At 44.5% G+C, this 24,415-nt stretch overlaps 1 protein-coding gene across 1 annotated transcript in view; it reads right to left on the bottom strand.

Annotated features, from left to right (window-relative positions):
* Positions 1–23,538, bottom strand: part of LOC120999288 (alpha-tectorin-like) — a 33,989-nt gene extending 10,451 nt beyond the window's left edge. The window contains exons 1-6 of the mRNA XM_040430159.1: positions 23,448–23,538; positions 15,353–15,441; positions 13,915–14,019; positions 9,195–9,355; positions 2,728–2,863; positions 1,538–1,632 (exon numbers count right to left, since the gene is read on the bottom strand). Of these exons, the coding sequence (XP_040286093.1) occupies positions 1,538–1,632; positions 2,728–2,863; positions 9,195–9,355; positions 13,915–14,019; positions 15,353–15,441; positions 23,448–23,538 (677 nt within the window). The remainder of the gene's footprint in view (positions 1–1,537; positions 1,633–2,727; positions 2,864–9,194; positions 9,356–13,914; positions 14,020–15,352; positions 15,442–23,447) is intronic.
* Positions 23,539–24,415: the final 877 nt, after the last annotated feature.

Consider the following 24,415-nt stretch of genomic DNA (forward strand, 5'->3'; position numbering starts at 1 on the left):
ACGACCACATATGGGGTGTTTCTGTAAACTACTGAATCAGGGCCATAAATATTGAGTTTTGTTTGGCTGTTAACCCTTGCTTTGTAAAAGTAAAAAAAATATTAAAATGGAAAATCTGCCACAAAAGTGAAATTTTGAAATTGTATCTCTATTTTCCATTAATTCTTGTGGAACACCTAAGGGGTTACAAAGTTTGTAAAATCAGTTTTGAATACCTTGAGAGGTGTAGTTTCTTAGTTGGGGTCACTTTTATGGAGTTTCTACTCTAGAGGTGCATCAGGGGGGCTTCAAATGGGACATGGTGTCAAAAAAAACAGTCCGGCAAAACCTGCCTTCCAAAAACCGTATGGCATTCCTTTCCTTCTGCGCCCTGCCGTGTGCCCGTACAGCGGTTTACGACCACATATGGGATGTTTCTGTAAACTACAGAATCAGAGCCATAAATATTGAGTTTGGTTTGTCTGTTAACCCTTGATTTGTAACTGGAAAAAAATTATTAAAATTGAAAATCTGCCAAAAAAGTGAAATTTTGAAATTGTATCTCTATTTTCCATTGATTCTTGTGGAACACCTAAAGGGTTAACAAAGTTTGTAAAATCAGTTTTGAATACCTTGAGGGGTGTAGTTTCTAGAATGGGGTCATTTTGGGGTGGTTTCTATTATGTAAGCCTCGCAAAGTGATTTCAGACCTGAACTGTTCCCTAAAAATTGGGTTTTTGAAAATTTCTGAAAAATTTCAAGATTTGCTTCTAAACTTCTAAGCCTTGTAACATCCCCAAAAAATAAAATATCATTCCTAAAATGATCCAAACATGAAGTAGACATATGGGAAATGTAAAGTAATAACTATTTTTGGAGGTATTACTATGTATTATAGAAGTAGAGAAATTGAAACTTGGAAATTTGCAATTTTTTTACAAATTTTTGGTAAATTTGGTATTTTTTTATAAATAAAAATTAATTTTTTTGACTTCATTTTACCAGTGTCATGAAGTACAATATGTGACGAAAAAACAATCTCATAATGGCCTGGATAAGTCAAAGCGTTTTAAAGTTATCACCACTTAAAGTGACACTGGTCAGATTTGCAAAAAATGGCCTGGTCCTTAAGGTGAAATAAGGCTGTGTCCTAAAGGGGTTAAATGATCAAATTCTGGATTCCTGAAGCCACCACTAGGAGGAGCTTGTTGTATACTCCTTTTATTTTTGAGTTCACTACATAAATAATAGTGGTGGCTACAGGCGGCCTGGATTTTATCAATTAAAGGAGCTAACTCCCTAACAATATTTATTTCCTATCCACAGGACAGGAAATAAGTACCTGATGGGTGGGGGCCCAACTGCTGGGACACTTCACATTATAATATATTTATTAGTCACTGGGCTAAGTAACAGCAAACCTTTACTCCAGCTTTACTTCTGTCTACTAAAAAATAAGACTAAAACCTTGAGGTTCCTATATTACAATTATTTTGGACTTGCAATAAGAGAAGACTTTATGTATATTCTTATGTATATAGCTTTCGTCAGAGCTCACCTGTCCTGGATAAATGTGTACTGCACAGGATGAGAAGGGTCATTTGTCGGAGTGGCCCAACATTTCTCCAATCTTATTATTAAATGTCCAGGAATCTGTAAAATAATAGCTAAAACAGTCATATTCCGTATCCAGCTGTCATGTTTATTAGTGAGAAATGCTTCTCTTCCAGTAGGGGGCAGCAGAGACTTGTAATTCTTTACTGACCAGTTGTGCTGCGTACATGACCCAATGATCCTCAGAAGGATCATTCCAAGAACGTTCATTCATGATCATTGCCCCATCTAAACAGTCTACCAGTGAGCTAACAAATGAGCATACACTCATTTAATCTTTTAGGTGGCTGCAAACATGATAATTTGCCGGCAGGATATCTCCTCGTGCCATGCAAAATATAGTAGAGGAAGGGGTATCGCATTAATAATTGCTCTAACACCACCCCATAATCATTGAACAGTAATGGTGGATTTACACTGCCCGACTGAGCAGGCAATTATCAGGAAGGGATGTTGCTTCCTGATAATTACCTGCTCGTCAGTGGAGGTGAAGAGTTGTATTTACATAGAGCGATCACCTCCACTGTATGAGGACACGCAATGGATACTGCTATTGTTCGTCCTCATACAGTTTCAGTGTTTCTGGGCAGCAGATCCCTGTTTACACAGCACGATTTGCTGCCCAGAAAGACCACGATGATTTATTGTGCATTTCACTCAATGAATGGGCATTTAGCTTGTTTATTGGGTGATCGGCAGCGCTATTGGGAATGAACGTTTGTAGTAACATTTGTCACGATAATCAGCCGAACAATTGTGCAGGCTAAATCCACCATAACAAAAATACATTTTAATATCTTTCCCAGAAATCCAGAGGGACATCAGCTGGCCTACAATACTGCGCACACATACTCTGCATACTAGGTGATCTCCATAATGAGAAAGAATACTCCCCCCCAGAAAATCGCTTGTATATTGTCGAGAAACACAGATTAGTATACTGGGCTCTCTCTCTTGCTTGCTTTCTCATTGGTTCGGGACAAATCAATACGTGCCCTAAATTTTTCACAAAATTTGGCGAACCTGAAACAAACTGAATCTTGAAAGTTTCCTCGTCTCTGCCAGAAAGGTATCATTTTGGAGCACAGAGAATTGCCCCTAACCAGATTCAATAACATTACTATAAAAACTTACCATATAAACTCTGACAAATATGTTGTCATCAAGTTTCAATGATGGGACTGTGGTCCACATGTTCTGAAATTCTTCATCCTTGTATAGCATCATGGAGACAGAAAAGTTTCCATCTTCTGTGCTTAAAGTTATGGTTCTGAAAATTAGACGTAAACTTGTTAGTAATAGACAATATACAGTATTGGGAGATTCATTCTCCAAAGGGTGAAACACAGGTGATCTAGTACAATGGAGAAAATGATCAAAAGTAGTGACAGCTGTGTGATACCATTCCCCTTATCCCAAGGGTGTGTCCCTACAGTCTAATGCCTTATTCACACAGTCGGGAGGTCATTTATTATCAAATACGCTGCAATTTTTGGTGAATATCTGGCACAGATTGCGGCACAAAGGTTAATTGCACCGCAATCTGCGACACTTCCCCACACACGCCATGTCTAAAATAGGAAGAGGTGTGGCATGGGCGGGGAAGGGGGCGGTCGGCAAGCCCATCTCATTTGTCATTTTCTACACCAAGTGTAGAAAATTGTGTAAATCTATGTCAGCAAGAGAGCTGGCTTTCATTTAGACAGGTGGTGGATATGCCGAAGTTATGTTGAGGCCGTTATGTTCCTCCGATGACCTGTGCTCCCCAGCATCAGGCAGGACACACATCACGCTGCTGGGCTGTGTGGGCAGAGGAGGATCACAGGCTGACTCCCGGCCTGTACCACTCTTCCTACACAGACCAGCAGTGTGGAGCATCGGCAGTTGAATGGTGAAGCCGGGAATGGATGGCTCCCTGCTTCACCATTACAATCAGCTGTCTCTGCATCCTAAGGATGCAGAGACAGCTGAGAGCAGTACATAACTCAGCCGTTCTGGGATCATGGGACAGCCACTGAAATCCAAGACTGTCCCACTGTATCTGGGATGGTTGGGAGGCATGCTATAGACTTGTATTGACATATTTAATATGACCCTTCAGTGAGCTGCTTCAGTCCTGGACAGATTCAAATGATATTTAAAATAGAAAAGCAATTAGCAATGGGGGGAAGGATTACCAGCTGATGACATGAAAACTAGACACTAGAAAACAAGACACATTGCAAAGTTTCTTGTGGTCACTTTTGCTGTGGTTGTGTTTAAACTCTATGCGCCATAAGGACATTGTGATGTCACAAGATCACATAACATGCTAAAGTCACATGGGTTTGAAGCAGCTACGGGATGTACCAGCAGGGAAATATCTACAGTACATCTCATGCACCACACCTCCCAACTGTCCCTCTTTTGGAGGGACGGTCCCTCTGTCCTTCTTTGCTCCATAAATATCCCTCTTTTTGATCTGAGGTATAGATTTTTATTATTGCATTTACAATATTGATCCAGAAAGTGTTTGGCTGGTTCCTATGTCCATATTAGAAATTTCTATATTCAGATCATTTTTGCGCTATTTCAGAAGAGAAAACCTTTGAAGTGTATAGATATGCAAGAAAAATTGATCTTTCACACAATGAAACATAAGTGACCCTCTTTGAATGTCCAAAAACATTGGGAGGTATGCATGCACTGTGGTAATAAAGGTTGGTAATATCATATAAAAATAATAATAACTAACTCTATTGATGGTGTCAACAGGGAGGCGCAAGGTCACTTTGGGATTGAGGTCACATGACCCTGTGATTTCAGAAGGTCCTTATGGCGCCTGGTGTTTAGACACTGTCCATCTACTATTGATTTATGCAAAGTTGTATTAAAAGTTAGTGACCATTTAATGACTTGCAATCCCCTCCTCTGTTATGGAACTGGTAGACAGGCTGTGGTCTGGCTCTGTAATGTAACTTCAGCTTGCAGCCTTCTGCCCACTTCTCACACTCTGCATAGTTGTTTCTGAATTGATCTGGGCACCCTTTGTGGCTAGCCTTCCCCACTGGTCTGTAGACACCCCTGCTCCTGCTATTTCCTAGCCCAGGACACACAACAGACTGTCTACTACAATGTAGGACCTTTATATTATTCTGGACCCAAAAACCTTCCCCAGCTGTCACCTGAACTTTGGTTCCACCTCCCTTTTGCTGACACACAGCACCTATACACTGTGGCAGGTATGTTTGCTCATTTATTGGCAGTATTAGGCTGCCAGATGATCGCTAATGAGCGTTACTACAAATGTCAAAATTGGCAGGTGTAATACACCCTTAAAGGGATTATTCAACACTGGCAAATGCTCCCCCATATGCCGGGCCCTCACACTGATTCTCCTTACCTGGCTCCCCACTCCCTGCGCCGCTCCTGGTCCCAGCACCACCGCTGAAAACATCCAGTGTCGGGGGAGAAGGGCAGCCAATGGCAGGCGGTGACGGGAACGAACCTCCCTAGCGTCACCCGCTACATATGCTCAGCCCCGTCGCCGCCTGCCATTGGCTGATCCCCCAGACACCGTGATGTTTTTATCCGCAAACGGGGAGAAGCAGCGGTGGCCGTGCGGGGACCAGGAGTGACGCAGGGAGTGGGGAGTCAGGTAAGTAGAATTAGTGTGAGGGGCCCGGCATATTGGCAATCATTTGTTAGTGCGCATAACCCCTTTAAGGATACTTCTGGCAAATGAGAGACCATAACAGTCAAGTATTTGGGGAGGGTTCTCATTCTTAGGGTCATGCACACGACCATACTGGCCCAGTGTCCATGCTGTGGACCGCAATGCACGGGCACTGGCCATTTGCACTCCTTATTCTGGTGTCGACCCATTGACTTGAATGGGTCCGTGATCAACAAGATATGGCCAAAGATAGAACATGTTCTATCTTTTTGCGGGCTGGAGGCATGGACCCGAAAGCCCACGGAAGCACTACTTCCAATCTGTGCTTCTGCTCCGCAAAAGATAGGTGAAGTCCTATCTTCGGTCATATCCTGTGGATCGCGGACCCATTCAAATCAATGGGTCTGCATCCGAAGCACGGAGTGCACACGGCCAGTGACCGTTTATGGTCCGCAGTACGGGCACTGAGCCAGTACGCTTGTTTGCATGAGCCCTTATTAAGAGATTCATCTGGTGTATGGAGACTTAGTTGAAAGGGTTTTCTGAGACCTTTTTACTGATGATCTATCCTCTGGATTCATCCAGGACCCCGCTGATAAGCTGTTTGGGAAGACACCAGCGCTTGCAGTAGCGCCGGAGCCTTTTCACAGCTCACCAAAGCAAAGCGTTGTGCATTTGATAGTCGCTGTGTTTGGTATTGCAGCTCAGCCCCATTCAGTACATTAGCACTGAGCTGCGTTTAGGCCATGTGACCAATAAACGCGATGTTACACGGCCTAGGCAAAGGTGCAAGAAGACAGTGGAGCTACCGGTGCCTTCTCAAAAGGTCGATCAGCAGGGGTCCCAGGTGTTGGACCCCCACTGATCAGATACTGATGATCTATCCAGAGGATAGGGGGAAAACCCCTTTAAAGGCTGCTCCATGGGAAAGAATATGCAAATGAGTTCTCCTCCAGAAGGAAGAAAACTATTTTATATTAGCTAAACCAGAGTCCAGGGGAAGGAGAGCTAATTTGCATGCACTTTTCTATATAATCATTCAATGCTAATTATAAGTATAATCCCAATAGCATCTTTTAAAATATGCAGGTTTTCCATATGTCTATAGTGGCATCTGCAGGATTTTATCAAGGGGGAATCAGATTTTGCATAAACACACATACATATGCATGAGCCATGATGTCCCCAAGACGTGCGCATATCAGAGGTCAAAGGCCCTGCCTGTTAATGACAACATATTAAGGCCTCTTGACGGATTAGGTCAGGATGCTTTCAGTGAAACTCGCACCATTTTTCAAGCAAGTTCAGTCAGTTTTGTCTGCGATTGCGTTCAGTTGTTCAGTTTTTTCCGCGCGGGTGCAATGCGTTTTGATGCATTTTTCACGCTGCTATTTTCACACAACGCAGAACTGATGCGTGAAAAAAAACGCTCATGTACACAGACCCATTGAAATGTATGGGTCAGGATTCAGTGCGGGTGCTATGCGTTGACGTCACGCATCGCACCCGCACGGTAAACTCGCTCGTGTGAAAGGGGCCTAAGGCAATACATGGGCGCACCAGGTCCACCAGAGCGGTTCTCCATTCTGATACACAGGGGACCCACTCTTTGACTATGACATTAATAGGGCATAAGGACAGGGGCTGTCATTGTGTAAATGAGCCTAGAGGTTTGACACTGACTATTAGGCTACACTCACACGACCATACTGTATGTGTTTTGCGGTCCACAAAACACTGATCCGCAAAAAATACGGATAACTTCCTTTTGGCATCCGTATTGCATCTGTTTTTTTATTTTTTTGCGGATCCAGGAATAGGACAAGAATAGGACATGCTCTATATTTTTTGCGGGGCTACAGAACAGACACATGGATGTGGACAGCACATGGTGTGCTGTGCGCATTTTTTGTGGACCCATTGAAATGAGTGGGTCCTCATCCAATCCGCAAAAAAACGGAACGGACGCGGAAACAAAATACGTTCATGTGCATGTAGCCTTAGGCCCCTTTCACACGAGCGAGTTTTCCGCGCGGGTACAATGCGTGACCTGAACGCATAGCACCCGCACTGAATCCTGACCCATTCATTTCAATGTGTCTGTGTAAAAGAGCTTTTTTTTCACGCATCAGTTCTGCGTTGTGTGAAAAACGCAGCATGTTCTATATTCAGCGTTTTTTACGCAGCCTTGGCCCCATAGAAGTGAATGGGGCGTCAGTGAAAAATGCATTGCATCCGGAAGCAGGTGTGGATGCAATACGTTTTTTACTGATGGTTGCTAGGAGATGTTGTTTGTAAAACTTCAGTTTTTTATCACGAGCGTGAAAAACGCATCAAAATGCATTGCACCCGCGCGGAAAAAACTGAACAACTGAACGCAATCGCAGACAAAACTGACTAAACTTGCTTGAAAAATGGTGCGAGTTTCACAGAATGCATCCGGACCTAATCTGTCACTCTCGTGTGAAAGAGGCCTTAGATACACAAGCCCTAAGGCCCCTTGCAGACGAGCGTGTCCGGATTAGGTCCGGATGCGTTGCATCTGCGATCAGGTAAAATCGTGCGAGTAGGTACGCAATTGCAGTCAGTTTTGACTGTGATTGTGTTCTGATGTTCAGTTTTTATCGCGCGGGTGCAATGCGTTTTGCACGCGCGTGATAAAAAACTGACTGTGGTACCCAGACCCGAACCCGGACTTCTTCACTGAAGTTCGGGTTTGGGATCGGTGTTTTATTCATTTTATTGTTTTCCATTATAACATGGTTATAATTGTATTTTTTAATTCAGAATGCTAAGTAAAAGGTTCATTGTAGGGTAGAAAAAATAAAAATGTAACTCCCCTCATCCACTTGATTGCGCAGCCGGGCTCGTCTTCTTTCTTCTTCTTCTTCTTCTTGCAGGACCTGGCTGGAAAAGGACCTTCGGTGACATCATCGCGCTCACCACGTGGTGAGCCCGGTGACGTCAGCGCAGGTCCTGCTGAATGAAGATATTTAAATTAAAGAATGCTATTATTTTCTACTATAACCATGTTATAGTGGAAAATAATAAAGTAAATGGGGTCCCGGGTAACTCATCCCTCGTCTCCTTAGCAACCATGCATGAAAATCACATTGCATCCGCACTTGCTAGCGAATGCTTGCGAATTCGGCGCAGGCGCTCTGAGAGAAGGACGGCCACTCCTTCCTCAGTGCGCCTGCGCCGATGACGTCAGCCCTACACCCGGAAGAGAGGGCTTCTCTTCCGGGTGTAGGGCTGAGGTTATCGGCGCAGGTGCACTGAGGAAGGAGCTGCCGTCCTTCTCTCAGAGCGCCTGCGCCGAATGACTACCGGTATGGCGCAAGCGCGGGATTTGAGGCTGCAGGCAGGGCCAGCGAGAGGAGGAGAGCGCTCGCTGGCCCTGTCAATCAAGGGGAGGAGGGGGCGTTTTTTCAAACAGAGGATGCGGCGACTACCAGCAAGTCCGCCCAACTTGCTGGTAGTGAAGAAATTTACATATAATAAAAGTATGTTTTTTACTGTAATTACTGCACAGCCCGAGGTAAGAGGGGCATATATGGAATCTGCTTACATTAACAAATATAATAAGTCAAAAACTGAAAATTGGGGGTTGGGGGGTGACAGAAGCCCTTTAAAGCTCAGCCTTATTCACTCAACCCCTTTTAACACTAATGAATGACCATAGGCTAGCTTCACATCTGCGGCAGAGGTCTCAGACAGCCTGCCAGAGTTCTCTGGATCCAGCATTGTCATATACTGCCGCCTGCCTGCCAGACCCCATTGACTATAATGGGGTCTGGCAGAGATCCAGCTGCAACCCGCCAAATATGCAAGGAATCAGCCAGACAAAAAAAAACTGCATGCCGGAGCAGCCTTTCCGGAGAGGGTAGCCACAGATGTAAAAGTATTCGAAATGCTATAAGATTGACAAAAAACGATCACTTACCTAATATCAACACTGATCCTGCTCTCCCCATTTGGCTGCTGCACCATGTAATTAATAGGGTAGCGACAGGCAAAAGTAATATTGATGTAAGACCTTGTAACCACATCAGAGGTATTGCTGTGTATGGTGTTGATGAATACAATGTGGGAGTCATCTGCGACCTGGAACACAACAGTATAGACCCTCAGTGCTGGTTGTCACTGCATTTTCAGTGGGCCGAGATCTGGGAATGGAATATAACTACTAGAGATTAGAAAGATAGGGATTGTCACAGCCAAACGCTTCAGTACGCTGGTGAAGAGCAGGGGGCCCCAAGGAGCAGAACCGGAGATAGGAATGACAAAGGACCAGTTTATGTGCCAGGGTGAGGACTGAGGACAACCTGCATCTAGGTCCTCCTACTGGTGCTTGTCTTTTTAAGAGTTGAGAATAAGACTATGGCTACATGACGACGTGTGTCGTGCAACATTTGTTATTCTAGTTGGATCGGTGCTCTGCGGCAAACAAACAGAGTACTAATCCCAGATAAAGAATACATCAGGTGGGACATTTCTGAAGATCAGTGTTCTCAAGTCAGACCTAATCTATTCACGGCTGGCGGCAAACAGAGCACTTACGGATAAAGTATACTTTAAAGGATAGGGGGATAACTAACTGATCGCTGGGGGTCCCACCACTGGGACCCTTAGCCATCACGAGAATGAGGGTTTCATTCCCCAGGTCTGATGGAGAGGCAGGTCGAGCATGGGAGTGCCTGGAGATAGCCGAGTATAGAGCTCGGCTATTTCCAGTGGCCCCAAAGAAAATGAAGGTAGCAGCAAGGCGCATGCTCGATCTGCCGCTCCATCACATCAGGGAAACGGGACCTCCGTTCTCAGGTTGGTGAGGTTGGATAGAGGATAACGTCTAAGGAGGAACAACCTCTTTAAGTGGGACGTTTATTAAAGGGAGTCTGTGAGCTCCGAAAACCACTCAAACTAGAGTAAGCGGTGTATTGTGTAAGTGACACCGAGTCTGGTTATGTAATTTTTATCTTTATACTCACTTGCGTTCTGACGCTGTGCTCCCACAAACAAGCAGTAAAATGCATTGAGAGGACTCCTTTTTGAGTCCTCTCCATTATGTGCATGAACCCAGTAGTCCTCTCAGTGCATTTTACTGCTGATTTATGGGAGCACAGCGTCAGAATGTAAGCGAGTATGAAGATACAAATGATATACCCGGACTCTGTATCACTTAGGGTGGGTTCACATCATGTTTTTCCCATCCGTTTAACCCCTTTCCGACCAGCTCCATAATAGTACGGCGCTGCAGGAAGTGACTTCCCAACCAGCGCTGTAGTACTACGGCGCACTGATCGGGTGGGTGCAGGAGCTGCGCCCGCCCGATCAGCTGCAGGGGACCGGCTGTTCCCGTTAGCCGGACCCCTGCTGTATGCGCCGGCATAGGTGAAAACACAGATGGCGGCGCATTAACCCTCTCTATGCCGCAGTTAGTGCTGACCACGGCACAGTTGTGTGCTTAATAAAAATAAAAAAAAGTTTCAAGTAAAAAAAAAAAAGGGGTTCTTTTCCCATAATTAAGTAATAAAACAATTGTAAAAAAAAAAGAAAAAACAAAGAAAAGTACACATATTAGGTATTGCCGCATCCATATCGACCAGCTCTATAAAAATATCACATGATCAGCCCTGTCAGATGAATGCAGTAAAAAAAAAAAAAGTGCCAAAACAGCCATTTTTGGTCACCTTCCCTCACAAAAAGTGTAATACCAAGCGATCAAACAGTCTTATGTACCCCAAAATTTTACCAATCAAACCGGCATCTCATTCCACAAAAAATGAGACCCTACCTAAGACAATCGCCAGAAAAAAAAAAAAAAATAGGCCAGTCAGAAAATGGCAACACAAAAACAAGATTTCATTGTGTTCAAAAATGCATTTACTGTGTAAAACTTAAAGGGGTTGTCAATACCCTTATTTTCACCCAGGCAGCCCCCCTGAGGTTAGCATCGGAGCATCTCATGCTCCGATGCGCTCCCTTGCCCTGCGCTAGATCGCGCAGGGCACGGTCTCTTTGGTTTTCAATAACACACTGCTGGGCGGAAACTTCCGCCCAGCAGTGTGTTTGGTGACGTCACCGGCTCTGATGGTCGGGCTGTAGCGCTTTAGCGCTGATGGGCGGGCTTTAGGGCAGCGCTAAATCCCGCCCATCAGTGCCGGTTACATCACCGGCCTTCCTGTCAGCCCCATGGAGAGCCCCGGTACGTCACCGGATCTCCAAAAAATGACTTTGCCCTGCGCTATTTAGTGGGGTCACTTTTTGAGGGTTTCCACTGTAGGGGTACGTCAGGGTCTCTTCAAAAACAAAATGGTGCCCAAAAACCATTCTAGCAAAATCTGCCTCCAAAATCCATATGGCACTCCTTTCCTTCTGACCACTGCCATGTGCCCATAGAGTAGTTTACCACCACATATGGGGTATTTCTGTAAGATGCAGAAACAGAGTAATGCATATTGAGGTTTAGTTTGCTGTCGACCCTTGCTGTGTTGCAAGAAAAAATAGATTAATTGACATTTTGAAATTTCGCCTCCATTTTCCTTTAGTTCTTGTGGAACACCTAAAGGGTTAACAAAGTTTGTAACATCAGTTTTGAATAATTTGAGGGGTGTAGTTTCTAAAATGGGGCCATTTATGGGTGGTTTCCATTATGTAAGCCCCTCAAAATCACTTTATAATCGAATTAGTGCTTAAAAAAATGGTTTTGGAAATTTTGTTGAAAATTTGAAAAATGGCTTCTAAATTTCTAAGGGCTCTTTCACACTTGCGTTGTTTTGTTCCGGCATAGAGTTCCGTCGTCGGGGCTCTATGCCGGAAGAATCCTGATCAGGATTATCCCCATGCATTCTGAATGGAGATAAATCCGTTCAGGATGCATCAGGATGCCTTCAGTTCCAGTCAAAAATCCTGAACACTTGCCGCAAGGCCGGATCCGGAATTAATGCCCATTGAAAGGCATTAATCCGGATCCGGCCTTAAGCTAAACGTCGTTTCGGCGCATTACCGGATCCGACGTTTAGCTTTTTCTGAATGGTTACCATGGCTGCCAGGACGCTAAAGTCCTGGTTGCCATGGTAAAGTGTAGTGGGGAGCGGGGGAGCAGTATACCTACCGTCCGTGCGGCTCCCGGGGCGCTTCAGAGTGATGTCAGGGCGCCCCACGCTCATGGATGACGTGTCGCATGGATCACATCATCCATGTGCATGGGGCGCTCTGACGTCATTCTGGAGCGCCCCGGGAGCCGCACGGACGGTAAGTATACTGCTCCCCACTACTACTATGGCAGCCAGGACTTTAATAGCGTCCTGGGTGCCATAGTAACACTGAACGCATTTTGAAGACGGATCCGTCTTCAAATGCTTTCAGTTCACTTGCGTTGTTACGGATCCGGCGGGCACCGGATCCGGCAAATGGAGTGCACAACGGATCCGGACAACGCAAGTGTGAAAGAGGCCTAAGCCTTATAACGTCCTAAAAAAAAAAAAATTACATTTTCAAAATGATGCCAACATAAAGCAGACATATGGGGAATGATATATTGAAAAGACCAGCACTCCAGGAGTGCTGGTCTTTTCAATATATTTCTAGAGGGATCCGACCTATTGACCGCGCACCCGGACCTTAGAGCGCAGTGCCGTCCATTTGTTTGTATTAATATGGGGAATGATGACTGATAACTATTTTATCAGGCATTACTATCTGTCTTAAAAGTAGAGAAATAAAATTTAGAAAATTGTGAATTTTATACATTTTTTGTAAATGTATAAATAAAGAAAAAATTTACTCAAAGTACAATGTGTCACAAGAAAACAATCTCAGAATGGCCTGGATAAGTAAAAGTGTTCCAAAGTTATTACCCCATAAAGTGACACATGTCGGATTTTCAAAAAATGGCCTGGGCAGGAAGGTGAAAACTTGCCCGGGGTAGAATGGGTTAATGTATACAAAAAAAAAATTATGCCTCAGACTGATGCCAAACAGTGGCATCCATTCTCCATAGAGTTCCATTATTTTAAAAAAGTATAGTTTTTTACCATTGTAAAAAAAAAGTACCGTATATATATTTTTTTACTGGACACTGCAGGATACAAGAACGTTGTGTGCTGCGTTTTTGTATCTTCCAATATATACGTCAAACGGAGGCATAAAACGTGACGTGAACCCACCCTTACATTACACAACGCTTATTCTAGTTTGGGGATGTTTCGGAGCTGACAGATTCCCATTTAAGATCAGCATTTTACACGTAGGACATAAATCTATTTGCAGCTGGCGTCAGATGCACTACAATTATTAAAGGGGCTCCTAATAATTGTGACGCATATCTGCAGGTCCATGTGACAGAACAGAAATCTATGCCAGCAGGATAGCTGATGTAGCATTCAGGTATAATCTATGCCAGTTTAAAAAATGTGCCAGGCCGGCGATGCCTGGCTTTGCTAAACCCACTCCCTGCCGTGCTCCACCCAGATTTTGTAAAAGCAGTGAACAGGGCACAAAGCCCCTAAAAAGTCGCAAACTTTTGCACAAGCTAGGCGTGTGTGACTTTTTAAGGCCAGTTTTTTGGCTTACAGGAGATGAATGTCCTCCATTGTGTTTACATTAATTCTAGTTTTATTTTTTTATTATACATATATTATCGTGAAATGTGTCATTTTTACCACTATAGTCCCACAGTCTGTGAAATTCTTCTGGATGCTGAATATATAGAAATCATCATCTTCTCGTCCACGACAGTCTGGGTCATTCAGGTGCAGTTCAGAAATCTAAGGGAGACAATAAATATGTAAAAGATGCAGAAAATAAGTAATACATGAATTCAAGTAATAATGAAAAATATATAGCAGCATTATTCTCTCCCTATTTCAATAAGGTTTTACTTTTTAGCCATTTTAATATTTTACATTACGTGCCAATCCACAATACCGATGAGGCTAGTATGACAGCAGGCTTGAGTCTATATTCGGCATGTATTTGACATTCCCCTGACATATGCATCTAACATGCGTATAGACTATTCATCAGTACATCCCTGCCTTGTATTGAGAATTATAGACAGATTTTTTTTTTATTTGAGCCTCACAGCAATGTTTTGAATGGGGCGCCAGGCCTCGGTGCCGTTAATGCAGGCCAAAAAAACCACTCACTTCTTCTTCTTCTCCTGTGGGTGCCTCCGCTCTTCTTGCAGCACTGTGTCTTGGCACTCACTACATTGCACAGCGTCAGGTCATAGTGCGCTCCTACACACACCACGTCCTGTCTTAAAGCAGTGCACTGCCAGAACTGCGCATACTACATCCCGTCAGGACATAGTGCAGCGCTGGCACCCAGAGAAGAACAGCGAGCGGTGAGTAATACCAGTGCTAGGACTAAGAGCACTATACTCACCGCACCTGGGGCCCTAAAAATAAATCCATTTGTTTCCCTTCCAGCCCCTTCCTGAGGTCGGGCCCCATAGCAGCCGCTTCCCCTGCTTCCATGGTAGCTACGCCCCTGATGTGGGTCATGTGTTCAAGGAATGTTTCAAACAGTCCCACCAAATATAATATAATGCCCCAATTCAGTATGAACCTAGCCTTAGTCAAGCTGACCCTTTTAGAAAAGTACTAGTGGAAACCATCAGTAGGAAACTCCCTGAGGATCTTCTGACAGCAGAATACTGCGAGGTATGCATTTATCTTTACATGGTAGCTTATGGACATGTGTAGGACTGTATGGCTATACAGTGGCATACGACATAGCCTTCAGTAGGAGGTTTATGTTCAGAAGCCCTACCAACGTATACCTCCAACACAAGGGTCAAATGTGATGTGGACAGAGCCTAACAGACACCATTAAGCTGGATTCATACATGGACTTTTTTGTGCACTGTTTATAAAGCCAAACACAGGCGTAGTTACATGTGAATGGATCTGTGGCTGAGCTGCAATACCAGCAGCATGGACTAGAGCGGCGCTGTGGCACAAATATGACCGCCTCCTCCCCAAACATTTATTGTAGGCACTTTTAATGTTAGCCAGGTCTTCATGTAAATTTATTGCTTATAAAAGCATGGAATTTATTTTAATTCATCGATATTCTAACAGCGATTGAACTTACATGTATTGGAGGGTTCTTAGTCAAGAAAAATCTCCTTGGAATCTCCACCTCGATTAAGTCCTTTGTACAAATGACAGTTTCATTGATTTCTGCATGAAAAGATTATATCATAGGGGTTAGACAACTTCCAAGGTATTGATGAGTCTTATAGGAAAAGAAACTGAAAACGTATGTATCTCTTAGGCTATGTTCACATCTGGGTTGGATCTTCTGTCACCCTTGATTCTCAATATGGGGTGAAAAAGCTGTGTAATGTAGCTGTTATTGGGGTGTCCACCTTGTTAACCCCTTCTTCCTTCATTCAGCCCCTCTGAGTTGAGCATCAGAGCATTTCATTCTCTGATGCTCCCTCTTGTCCTGCGCTGGATTGCACAGGGCAAGGGCTGTATGCTTACCTTTTTACACTGCTAGGTGGAGGCTTCTGCCTAGCAGTGAGCCCGGTGGTGTCAATGTCACTAATGCGCGCTCTTTAGCACTGCCCTAGCCTGTTTTAATAGGGCAGCACTAAAGACTGCCCATTAGTGCCGGTGACGTCACCGGGCTCACTGCTAGGTGGAAACCTCCGCCTTGCATACCCCAGTATGTCACCGAATCTTAAGAAAAAGCCCTTGCCCTTGGGCAAGGGAGAGCATCAGAGCATGAAATTCTCTAATGCTCAACTCGGAGGGGCTGAATGGGGGAAGAAGGGGTCTAGCAATTCTACTTTTTAATTTTACTGTTATTGGGGTGTCCACTTGCCTGTAACAGTAAGGCCCCTTTCACACGGGCGAGAATTCCGCGCGGGTGCAATGCGAGAGGTGAACGCATTGCACCCGCACTGAATCCGGACCCATTCATTTCTATGGAGCTGTGCACTTGTGCGTTGCGTGAAAATCGCAGCATGCTCTATATTGTGCGTTTTTCACGCAACGCAGGCCCCGTAGAAGTTAATGGGGCTGCAAGAAAATCGGAAGCATCCGCAAGCAAGTGCTTATGCGGTGCGATTTTCACACGTGGTTGCTAGGAGATGATCGGGCTGGGGACCCGATCATTATTATTTTCCCTTATGACATGGTTATAAGGGAAAATAATAGCATTCTTAATACAGAATGTTTAGTAAAATAGGGATGGAGGGGTTAAAATAATAATAATAATAATTTAACTCACCTCATCCACTTGTTCGCACTGCCCAGCTTCTCTTCTGTCTTCTTCTTTGCTGTCCAGGAGGAAAAGGACTTGTGGTGATGTCACTGCGTTCATCACATGGTCCATCACATGATCCATCACCATGGTGATGGATCATTTGATGAGCGCAGTGACGTCACCACAGGTCCTTTTCCTCAAAGAAGAAGACAGAAGAGAAGCCGGGCTGCGCGAACAAGTGGATTAAGGTGAGTTAAATTATTATAATTTTTTTTTAACCCTTCCATCCCTATTTTACTAAGCATTCTGTATTAAGAATGCTATTATTTTCCCTTATAACCATGTTATAAGGGAAAATAATAAAATCTACAGAATACCTTACCCGAACTTCTGTGAAGAAGTCCGGGTTTGGGACTAGGTACCAAACATGGCGATTTTTATCACGCGCGTGCAAAACGCATTAAAACGATTTGCACTCGCGGGGAAAAATCGTGCATGTTCCCGCAACACATCCGCATCTTTTCCCGCACGTCACTCGCAACGCTCGTGTGAAACCAGCCTAACTGTTTCACTACCAGAAAGGACTAGCAATGCACAGTGATGTACACTGTGATACACTCTCCCTGAAGGCCTGGATGTAGCTTATTTAATATACTTCGTGATTAATTAATTCAGAACTAAGCAAATTTTTGGGAAAAATTGGGCGAAGAGTCTGAATCAAATTTTTGAAAACTTCGCTCATCGCGCTAATCATAACTATGGAAACATGGACAGAATCCTGATGGACCCCATTATAAGTCAATAGAATTTGTTGGGCGTTTTTTGGATCCATCATATGACCATTTATAAAGGAACCTTGGAATAGAGCCTAACCTACATATAATCAAAAATAAGTAGAGAAAGGCAACTTCATGTTCTCTTAAAGGAATTGTCTGGACTACAGATATCAATGACCTATCCTCAGAATAGGTCATCAATATCAGATCAGTGGGGGTCCAAAACCTGACATCCCCACTGAACAACTGTTTTGGACAGCCATGGTACTGTGTACGGTTTGGAAGCAGAACGCTTTGTTCATTGAGTAGTTTCCAGTGCCAGCGTATGGCAGCTCAGCTCCAATCCACTTGAATAGGAGCTAAGCTGCAGTACCTCGGAATGGCCACTACACAGTGTACAGAGCCTTCCACTTCCACCTCCCTACATGCTTAGTTTTCGTTGTTGCGGCTGCCCAAAACAGCTGATCAGTGGCAATGCTGGGTGTGCAACCCCCACCGATCTGATATTGATGACCTATTCTGAGAACCGTCATCAATATCTGCAGCCTGGACAACCCCTTTAATCCTAACTTTGTTTCAGTGACTATAGAACCGAAAATATGAAACGTGGTGATGGATCATGTGACTGACCATGTGATGAGCGTAGTGACGTCATCAAAGGTCCTATTCCTCACAGAACAAGACAGAAGAGATGCCGGCTGCGCGAACAAGTGGATTAAAGTGAGTTAAATGTTTTATTTTTTTATTTTAACCCCTCCAGTCCTATTTTACTATGCATTCTGTATTCAGAATGCTATTATTTTCCCTTATAACAATGTTATAAGGGGAAATAATACAATCTACACAACCTTGAACCCAAACCTGAACTTCTGTGAAGAAGTTCGGGTCTGGGTACCACAGTCAGTTTTTTATCACGCGCGTGCAAAACACATTGCATCCGCGCGGAAAAAAAAAACTGAACAATGGAACGCAATCGCAGTCAAAACTGACTGCAATTGCGTACCTACTCGCGCGGGTTTGCCGCAATGCACCGGGACGCATCCGGACCTAATCCGGACACGCTCGTCTGCAAGGGGCCTTATTGTTCTATCGTCTAAGGGATCCCCAAGAAAACATCAGATGTACGCCAGGCAATGAGATTAAATGCCTGTTTGTTCCCTAATCTTAAGTGAATGGAGGCCACCGGTCCTTCACCCTTGAGGTCCTTCTGGCTTGAAGTGTTTGTGTTTGCCATGGTCCACATCCATATGCACTTATTTCTGGGGCACACTGCCCTTTTTTGTAGCACTAGGGTGACAGCTACATTTAGAAAGATATTGGATAATATTTTCCCTAACTTTTTTCCCTTGGACCACTTTAATATGTTTTAAATAATACTGAATGATACTTAAAGGGGTTCTCCAGGAAAAAAGGGGGGATTTATCATGAGGGGAATAGTTTTGCTTTGGTGCACTTTACGTTGATGTACTTTATTCCACAATTATCAAATGTCTCATGTTTTATAAAATTTGTCTTATTCTTAACCCTTTCAACCCCAGGCCAGTTTTCACCTTCCTGCCCAGGCCATTTTTTGCAAATCTGACATGTGTCACTTTATGTGGTAATAACTTTAAAACGCTTTTACTTATACAGGTCATCCTGAGAATGTTTTCTCGTCACATATTGTACTTCATGACAGTGGTAAAAATGAGTCAAATTTGATTTTTATTTATAAAAAAAAATACCAAATTCACCAAAAATTTGGAAAAATTAGCAAATTTCCAAATGTCAATTTTTCTACTTTTATAATAGATAGTAATACCTCCAAAAATAATTACTTTACATTCCCCATATGTCTACTTCATGTTTGGATCATTTTAAAAAAGGCATTTTATTTTTTTTGGGACATTAGAAGGCTTAGAAATTTAGAAGCAAATCTTAAAATTTTTAAGAACATTTCCAAAACCCAATTTTTTTCCAGGACCACTTCAGTTATGAAGTCACTTTCTGGGGCTTACTTATTAGAAACCACCCATAAATCACCCCATTTTAGAAACTACACCCCTCAAGCTATTAAAAACTGATTTTACAAGCTTTGTTAACCCTTTAGGTGCCCCACGCTTTTTTAGCAGATTTTAAATTTTAATCTATTTTTTCTGCAACACATGAAGGGTTAACAGCCAAACAAAACTCAAAATCTATTACCCTGAATCTGGAGTTTACAGAAACACCCCATGTGTGCTCAAAAACTGATGTATGGGCGCACAGCAGGCTTCAGAGTGGAAGGAGCACCATATGGCTTTTGGAGAGCGGATTTAGCTGGAATGGTAATTGAGAGCTATGACATATATGAAGACACCCTGAGGTGGCCCTACAGTAGAAACCCCCAAAACGTTACCCCATTGAAAACTACACCCCTCAAGGAATATGTCAAGGTGTGTAGTGAGCACTTTGACCCATCGGGCGATTCACAGAATTCGGAAACGCTTGGCTAGGAAAATTAAAAATTAAATTTTTTTTCCAGAAAAAGTTGCTTTACACCTAAGTTTTTCACTTTCACAAGGGTAAGAGGGCAAAATGCACCCCAGATTTTGTTCCCCATTTCCCCCCGAATACGCCAACACCCCATATGTGCTCAAAAAATTATGTATAGGTGCAGGGGCGTAACTAGAAGTGACTGGGCCCCACAGCAAATATTTGTAAGGGCCCCCCCAGCGCGCCTCGCACCTCCCTCCTCCTGTGTAAACCCCACTCCTTTGGCACAGTGTAGCGGTATACTGTATATTGTGGGGCACAGTGTAGCGGTATACTGTATATTGTGTGGCACAGTGTAGAGGTATACTGTATATTGTGTGGCACAGTGCAGGCTATATGTGTATAACATAAACATATTTCATATGAAAACTTACAGTTACTTGACCCTTGGGGATCTCGGACACCACTTCAACACTTGGCCGGGGGGCTCGGCGGAGCTGATGTTGTGCTTTATCCTAATGAGAAAGATTTCATAATAAGGATTTTGAGAAGGGGCAGAGGGATAGCAGAGCAGGGTGAGGCTGGTGCTGCTACTAGGGGGTCATACCATGGGGGAGTAATAAAGCCCACCATCATGCCCCCCCCCCCCCCCAGTAGTAATAATTCTCCTTATAATGTGACAGTGCAAAAATACCCCCTTGTAATGCCCCCAGTTGAGCTAATGTCCCCATAGTGCCCCCCTATATAGTGCCCCCAGTAAATTCCCCCATAGTGCTCCTCTCCCCCCTTACTGCTAGTGCCCCCCATAATGTACCAGTATAAAATGCCCCATATATAGTGCCCCAGTAGATGCCCCTCAGTGTCCGGCCTCTGATAGGCTGCCGGCCTAGTGTCCCCCATAATGCCCCCCAATAATGTGCCAATAAGTGTCCCCATAGATGCCCCCCATCATGTGCCAGTATCAAGTGCCTCTCCCCTCCCCCCCACATGTCCCAGTATCATAGTGCCATCCCCCCCATGTGCCAGTATCAAGTGCCTCTCTCCTTCCCACCCCCCATGTGCCAGTATCATAGTGCCAAACCTCCCCATGTGCCAGTATCAAGTGCCTCTCTCTCCTCCCCCCCATGTCCCAGTATCATAGTGCCATCTCCCCCCCCCCCCCACAAAAAAAGTGCCAGTATCAAGTGCCTCTCTCCCTCCCCCCCATGTGCCAGTATCAGGTGCCAACCCCTCTCCCCCCCCCCCATGTGCCAGTATCAGGTGCCTCTCCCCCCCCCATGTGCCAGTATCAGGTGCCAACCCCCCTCCCCCCCCCCCCGCAGGTGCCAGTATCAGGTGCCTCTCCCCCCCCCATGTGCCAGTATCAGGTGCCAACCCCCCCCCATGTCCCAGTATCATAGTGCCATCTCCCCCCCCCCACAAAAAAAGTGCCAGTATCAAGTGCCTCTCTCCCTCCCCCCCCCATGTGCCAGTATCAGGTGCCTCTCCCCCTCCCCCCCAGGTGCCAGTATCAATTGCCAACCCCTCTCCCCCCCCATGTGCCAGTATCAGGTGCCTCTCTCCTTCCCACCCCCCATGTGCCAGTATCAGGTGCCAACCCCCCCCCCATCCCCCCCAGGTGCCAGTATCAGGTGCCAACCCCCCTCCCCCCATGTGCCAGTATCAAGTGCCTCCCACTCCCCCCATGGCAGTAACAGTCGGGTATTAAAAAAAAAAAAAAAACACTTCTACTTACCTCCATGTCAGCGATGCAGCCTCTTCCTGTGTCCCGCCCTGTATGTCCATATATGGAGTCAGTGCTTGTATTTCAGAAAAGTTTCTGCTGGGAATCGAACCCACGACCTTCTGTATCAGAGGCAAAGCATCTAACCACTAGACCATAAGAGCTGCCTTGCTGCTGACTGAAAAAATATGAGACTTCTACTGTTATAGCTGGCTATGTGTACATCGATCTATACACATGACAGCTGCTTATATATAGAGATATAGAAGAGCTGAGTGTGCTGGGACAGCTGTCATATAGAGATATAGCAGTGCTGGGTGTGTTGGGGCAGCTGTCATGTGTATAGATGTACACTTAGCCAGCTATAACAGTAGAAGTCTCATATTTTTTCAATCAGTTTCAATGCAGCCTTTATGGTTGTGTGGATAAATGCTTTGCCACTGATACATTAGAAACCCCCAAAAAGTTACCCCATTCTGGAAACTACACCCATCAAGGAATATTTCACTTTCACAAGAGGTAACAGGATGAAATGCACCCCACATTTTGTTCCCCAATTCCCCTCGAATATGGCAACACCCCATATGTGATCAAAAAATGATGTATGGGCGCATGGCAGGCTTCAGAGTGGAAGGAGCACCATATGGCGTTAGGAGAGCAGATTTAGCTGGAATGGTAATTGGGAGCTATGTCGCATGTGAAGACACCCTGAGGTGGCCCTACAGTGGAAACCCCCAAAAAGTGACCCCATTCTGGAAACTACACCCCTCAAGGAATATTTCAAGGTGTGTAGTGAGCACTTTGACTCATCGGGCGTTTCACAGAATTAGGAAACGCTTGGCTGTTAAAATTAAAAAAAAAAAAAAAAATTTCCAGAAAAAGTTGCTTTACACCCACATTTTTCACTTTCACGAGCGGTAACAGGACAAAATGCACCCCAAATTTTGTTCCCCATTTCTCCCCGAATATGCCAACACCCCATATGTGCTCAAAAAGTGGTGGAAAGGGTACTTTTCAGCAAACAGGTTTTTCGCAAAAGGCAGAAATAGTAGAGAAAGGATTTCAAAGCACACATTTGTAAAAATGAAAAATTACTAGCAGACCCCAATTATTCACTTTCATAAGGGGTTAAAGGAGAAAATGCACCCCAGTATATGTTTCCCATTTTCTCCCCTTTTTGCAAACACCCCATATGTGCTTGTAGCCTGCTGTATGGGAGCACAGCAGGGCCCTAGAGGCCTGAATAAACAGACATGGATTTTAGCTGCCATGTCACATTGAAAAAATTCCTGAGGTCCTATAGAAATAAAAAAAACAAGAAGTGACCGCTTTTTGGAAAGTGCCCCCCCCTCCCCCATACGAACATTTTAAGGGGTGGAAGGGCACGGTTGTCTCACAGAAATAAATATGTAGTGGTTGTTGGAAAGTGGATATGCACGCGAGGTGGACTAAATCAAGGATAAAAAGTGGAAATATTACAAGGGGCATAAAGGATGAAATTAAATGAATACTCCATAGATGTGTGGTATATTTTAAAACACTCCTTCATGCACAGACCAGGTTTTTCAGGGCGGGTTTCGCAGTGGTAAATGGTATCCTTCCAAATACCCCTTTTTGAACAAACTCTGCATCTTTTTTGGATCCTTCCCTTTCTTGCTGTCTGGTGGACTTCAGCTGGGAAATGTTGTCCTGGTACAACACGGCCACTGTGACTTACAGAAATACTGGGGCCCTCTTCTGCTTGGTTTCGAAGAATTAGGGCCTTGATCACTACTTCTTGAAAGTGAAGAAATGCTTCTGTGTGTCTGTGTGGCGTATATAGCACATTGGCATCTGTACAATGTGTACGGCCAGCTTTTTGTACCACACTTTTGTATTTCGTGTGGCACTGTAGGGCTTCAGAACTTGATCTGAAAGATCAAACCCCCCCCCCCCCCCCCCACACACACACACACACACACACACATGTGCCTGTTGTAGTCCAGAATGCAGTCTGGTTTGGGGATAGTGGTAGTTGTACCTCGTACAGCGGCAGGGGAGCTGGCGTTACTGTAAATGGTGGTCAGTACAAGGAATTCCCTCTTCTTGTCCTTGTACTTAACCACCAGCATGTTCTCATTGGGGAGAGCCCTGCTTTTACCCTTACTAATTAGTTACCAGGGATATAGGGAGGCCTCTCTGATTTTTGCATACTGTGCCGCAAGCCACAGTACCTCTGGAAGTTAGGGACATGAATAGGGGTATGCTGATATAATAGTTATCCACATAGAGGTGGTAACCCTTATCCAGCAGTGGGTGCAGTAAGTCCCACACAATCTTCCCACTAACTCCTAGGACGGGGGGGGGCAATCTGGGGGTTCTATCCGGGAATCTTTCCCTTTATAAACCCGAAACCTATAGGTGTACCTGGAGCTACTCTCACAGAGTTTATACATTTAAATGCCATACCTGGCTCGCTTGCTGGGCAGGTACTGGCGGAATCTTACCCTCCCCTTGAAATGTACCAGGGACTCATCTATACGGATATTTTGTTCTGGGGTGTACACTTCCGCAAACTTGGCGCTGAAGTGGTCAAGGCCAGGCCTAAATGTTGGGTCATTTTGGGGCGGACACTGTGCATTATCGTTGTAATGCAAAAACTTCAGAATTGACTCAAATCTATTCCAGGCCATGGAGTTACTGAATATTGGAGTGTGGTACAAGACATCCGCATTCCAATACTGTCTAATTTATGGTTTTTTAACAAGCCCCATATGCAGCAGAAGCCCCCAGAAGAGTTTCATCTCTGCTGCTGTAACTGGGGTCCAACCAAGGGGTCTTACGAATGGCGATGTGGGGTTCTGGGTAATAAACTGCTGGGCCTATAAATTAGTTTGAGCCACAATAAAATTTACTAAATCTTCACTGAAAAATATTTTGAAAAAATCTATTTCTGTGAAGCCCGTGTAGTCAATTTGGATTCCAGAGTTTCCCACAAACTCTGGAATT

This window comes from Bufo bufo, chromosome 4, assembly GCF_905171765.1.
Source record: "Bufo bufo chromosome 4, aBufBuf1.1, whole genome shotgun sequence".
Classification (NCBI taxonomy): Eukaryota; Metazoa; Chordata; class Amphibia; order Anura; family Bufonidae; genus Bufo; species Bufo bufo.